This window comes from Setaria italica, chromosome VIII, assembly GCF_000263155.2.
Source record: "Setaria italica strain Yugu1 chromosome VIII, Setaria_italica_v2.0, whole genome shotgun sequence".
In the NCBI taxonomy this organism is placed as follows: domain Eukaryota; kingdom Viridiplantae; phylum Streptophyta; class Magnoliopsida; order Poales; family Poaceae; genus Setaria; species Setaria italica.
In genome coordinates this window covers 25,036,694-25,039,556 of record NC_028457.1, presented here as the reverse complement: position 1 = coordinate 25,039,556, position 2,863 = coordinate 25,036,694, and the positions used below count along the sequence as shown (strand labels likewise).

Sequence of the window (2,863 nt, the reverse complement as noted above, 5' to 3'; positions counted from 1 at the left end):
TTCAGAAATTTTATTTTCACACACAGTTTTGTTATCCCCACACAAAACAATCCTATATGTGCTTTTTTTTTTGCATCCCTGATGCTGATGTACATGTGTTTTCTTTTTTTTCAACACGAAAATCTAGGAGGAAATGGATCACACAGGAAAAATAACACAGCAGACACAAACACCAGAGATGGCGAAGCAGAGCAAACCCACCTGTGCCATCACCTGTTGTCGATCGGTACCCAGCTGCAGACACAAACCCCAACAACAGAGATGGCCCCCTCTTGTTCTGTCACCTTAATGCACAAATTTTTATGAAGCCCCGTTTCGAACTGGGCTGGCAACAATAGCCTCCCCCCCCCCCCCCCCCCCCCCCCCCACACCCAAAAAAAATAAACCGCGGGGATGGAACGGATGCTGCTGGAGCAGCTCGCCTAGTCCGACCTCATAACTGCCTCTATCTTCCCCTCCTCTTTCACTGCCAGGTGAACCCCACCTGTCGGGGGTCTCCCAACCGGGAGACGACTGTCCCCTAGTCGCCTCCGCCGCTCCGCGTCTGCGGTGACCAGTTGACCACATCCAACCATTCCACACCACTTCCAGGAAACTTCGTTTCTCCGGATCAGCCTCCGCATTTTTCCCTCGCCCTTCTGTTCTTCCGCGCCAGTTTGGTAGCAACTAGCAACCAAACCATCCTGACAAGTTGCGAGACTGCCACTGCGAGAGAGATGTGGACGGTGCTGGGGCAGGCGGCGACGGTGGCGCAGCTGGTCGGGGCGGACGTCGGCGGCCTCATCTCCATGATAATCCAGGCAGCAGTGACGGCTCAGCAGAACAAGAAAGAGTGCGAGCAGCTCGCCCGCCGCGTCTTCACGGTCGGCGAGCTGCTGCAGCACCTGCAGGACCCGGAGGTGCTGCGGCGGCCCGAGATCCGGCGGCCGCTGGCCGGGCTCGACGACGCGCTCCGGGAGGCGCACAAGCTCGTGATGGCATGCCAGGACAAGAGCGCTGTGTACCGGTTGGTGCTGAGCGGAAGGCAGGCTGAGAGGTTCAGGGATGTTCAGAGCAGGATCGACTCCTACCTCCTCCTCTTCCCCGTTATCAGCCACATAGACATCACTCGTCGTCTCGATCGAATATACAACATCCTGGTTCCAAACGACGCGGCCGGGCCATCATCTACGCCTGCTTTCTCCATGCACCAGATCGCCGTCCAAGACTCCCAGGTACAGATTGTAAATTTGTAATGCATATGGAGCCTCAAGCTTTCAACTGTGCAATTATACTTTGGCTCCAGCCTCCAAAGGAAGCTTAGAATTCTGATTTTTCCTCTTTATTTCCCCCTTTTCGATATGTGCATCTCTATACTAGAATGCTCCAAAGATCGATTGGAAGGAAGCCCATCAGGTCGAAGTATTTACTTTTAAGGAGCTCGTAAAGGCCACCAACAACTTTGCTCCTGACAAAAAGATCGGTGAAGGCGGGTTCGGCTCGGTGTACATGGGATGGCTTCCTGACGGTCGAGAGGTAGCCATCAAGCGGAGAGAGCACGGCTCAGATCAAGGGATAGAAGAGTTCCAGGCAGAGGTGACCATCCTCCACTCAGTTAGCCACAAGCACATCGTCCGTCTCTTTGGATCCTGTGTCCCGCAGAAGTTCCCTGTGAATATCTGGAAAAAGCAGGACGAGAAGCAGGGAGATCTGTCGGTCGTCTATGAGTTTCTTGAGAACCGCTCGCTCGACATCCACCTGCACGGCCAGCCGTCGCCGTCGCCGGTGACGGCGTCCTGGAAGATGCGTATCGAGATACTGCTTGGGGTGTCCCGGGCCATCGAGTACCTGCAATCTTACGCAGAGCGGCCGGTGATCCACCGCGACGTCAAGCCGTCCAATATCCTTCTCGATGCGAGCTGGGCGCCGCGCTTGACGGACTTCGGTTTGGCACTCACATGGGAAGGCCCGGACCATATGGAGTGTGTCCGCGGCACCTATGGATACGCGGCCCCGGAGTACATTTGTACAGGCGCTCTTAACCTGACGAGCGACGTCTACAGTTTCGGTGTTGTGATGCTGCAGCTGTTGACGGGGAAGAGATCAGCATGTTTCAATGAATTAGTAAAATGGGAGGAGGGGGCAAAGAAGGACCACTTTGCTCGCTACACCTTGGTGGAGTTGGAGAGGGAAAAGCAGGACAACTTTGCTAGCTACGGCTTGGTGGACTTGACCGTGCCACTGATTGAGGCGGGTGAGCTGTGGAAGGTGCTGGACAGGCGCCCGGCAGTGAAGCCAACGCCGAGACAGCTGGAGGCGGCGGAACTGGTGGCGCAGGCGGCAGTGCGCTGCGTGCGGCTGCAGTGGGAGGCCCGGCCGTCCATTTCGGAAGTCGTGGCCACCCTCGAGACGGCGCTTGAGCTGGCCCGTTGCGATGGCTAGTCTGGTTCGGGAGTCGGTGAATGTATCTCTCATGTAGAATGATCCATCATGATTAACGCTGTTGCTTTGTTCCCTCCTGCGCGCTTACACAATTAGACATATCAATATATCATGGTGAGATGGTGATGAAAATTGAAACTTTAATGGTAGCTTGACATTTGTATTCTTTGAAATAGCATCTACAACCAAGCATAGTTCCTATACTGCAAGAATATAGAATTTAACTATGAGTGTAACACATAAGACTGAAAAAGAAAAACAAGTACTGAGAATATAGAGTCCAGTTAGCAAACTACTTGTTGAAGTTCTATAACCTGCCATGCCTTGGAGTAATCAAAATCATATATGTCAGCATTATTGAGACACTAAAATTTGTCCGTTGAAAGCTTTCTCAAATGGAAAATGCTTTACTGACCGAATTCATTATTGAAACAAATTCAGA

General features: G+C 52.9%; 1 protein-coding gene across 1 annotated transcript; it reads left to right on the top strand.

Annotated features, from left to right (window-relative positions):
* Positions 1-409: 409 nt before the first annotated feature.
* Positions 410-2,594, top strand: LOC101767814 (serine/threonine-protein kinase CDG1). The gene is made up of 2 exons (XM_004979277.4): positions 410-1,214; positions 1,360-2,594. Exons 1-2 carry the CDS (start codon positions 717-719, stop codon positions 2,419-2,421), a joined length of 1,560 nt encoding a protein of 519 aa, XP_004979334.1. The 5' UTR covers positions 410-716; the 3' UTR covers positions 2,422-2,594.
* The last annotated feature ends 269 nt before the right edge of the window (positions 2,595-2,863 follow it).

Bases quoted from the DNA above. Each gene is read 5' to 3' on its own strand.
- LOC101767814 (XM_004979277.4), top strand. From the start codon at position 717: ATGTGGACGGTGCTGGGGCAGGCGGCGACGGTGGCGCAGCTGGTCGGG. The intron at 1,215-1,359 runs GTACAGATTGTA...TCTCTATACTAG, and splicing joins TCGCCGTCCAAGACTCCCAG to AATGCTCCAAAGATCGATTG.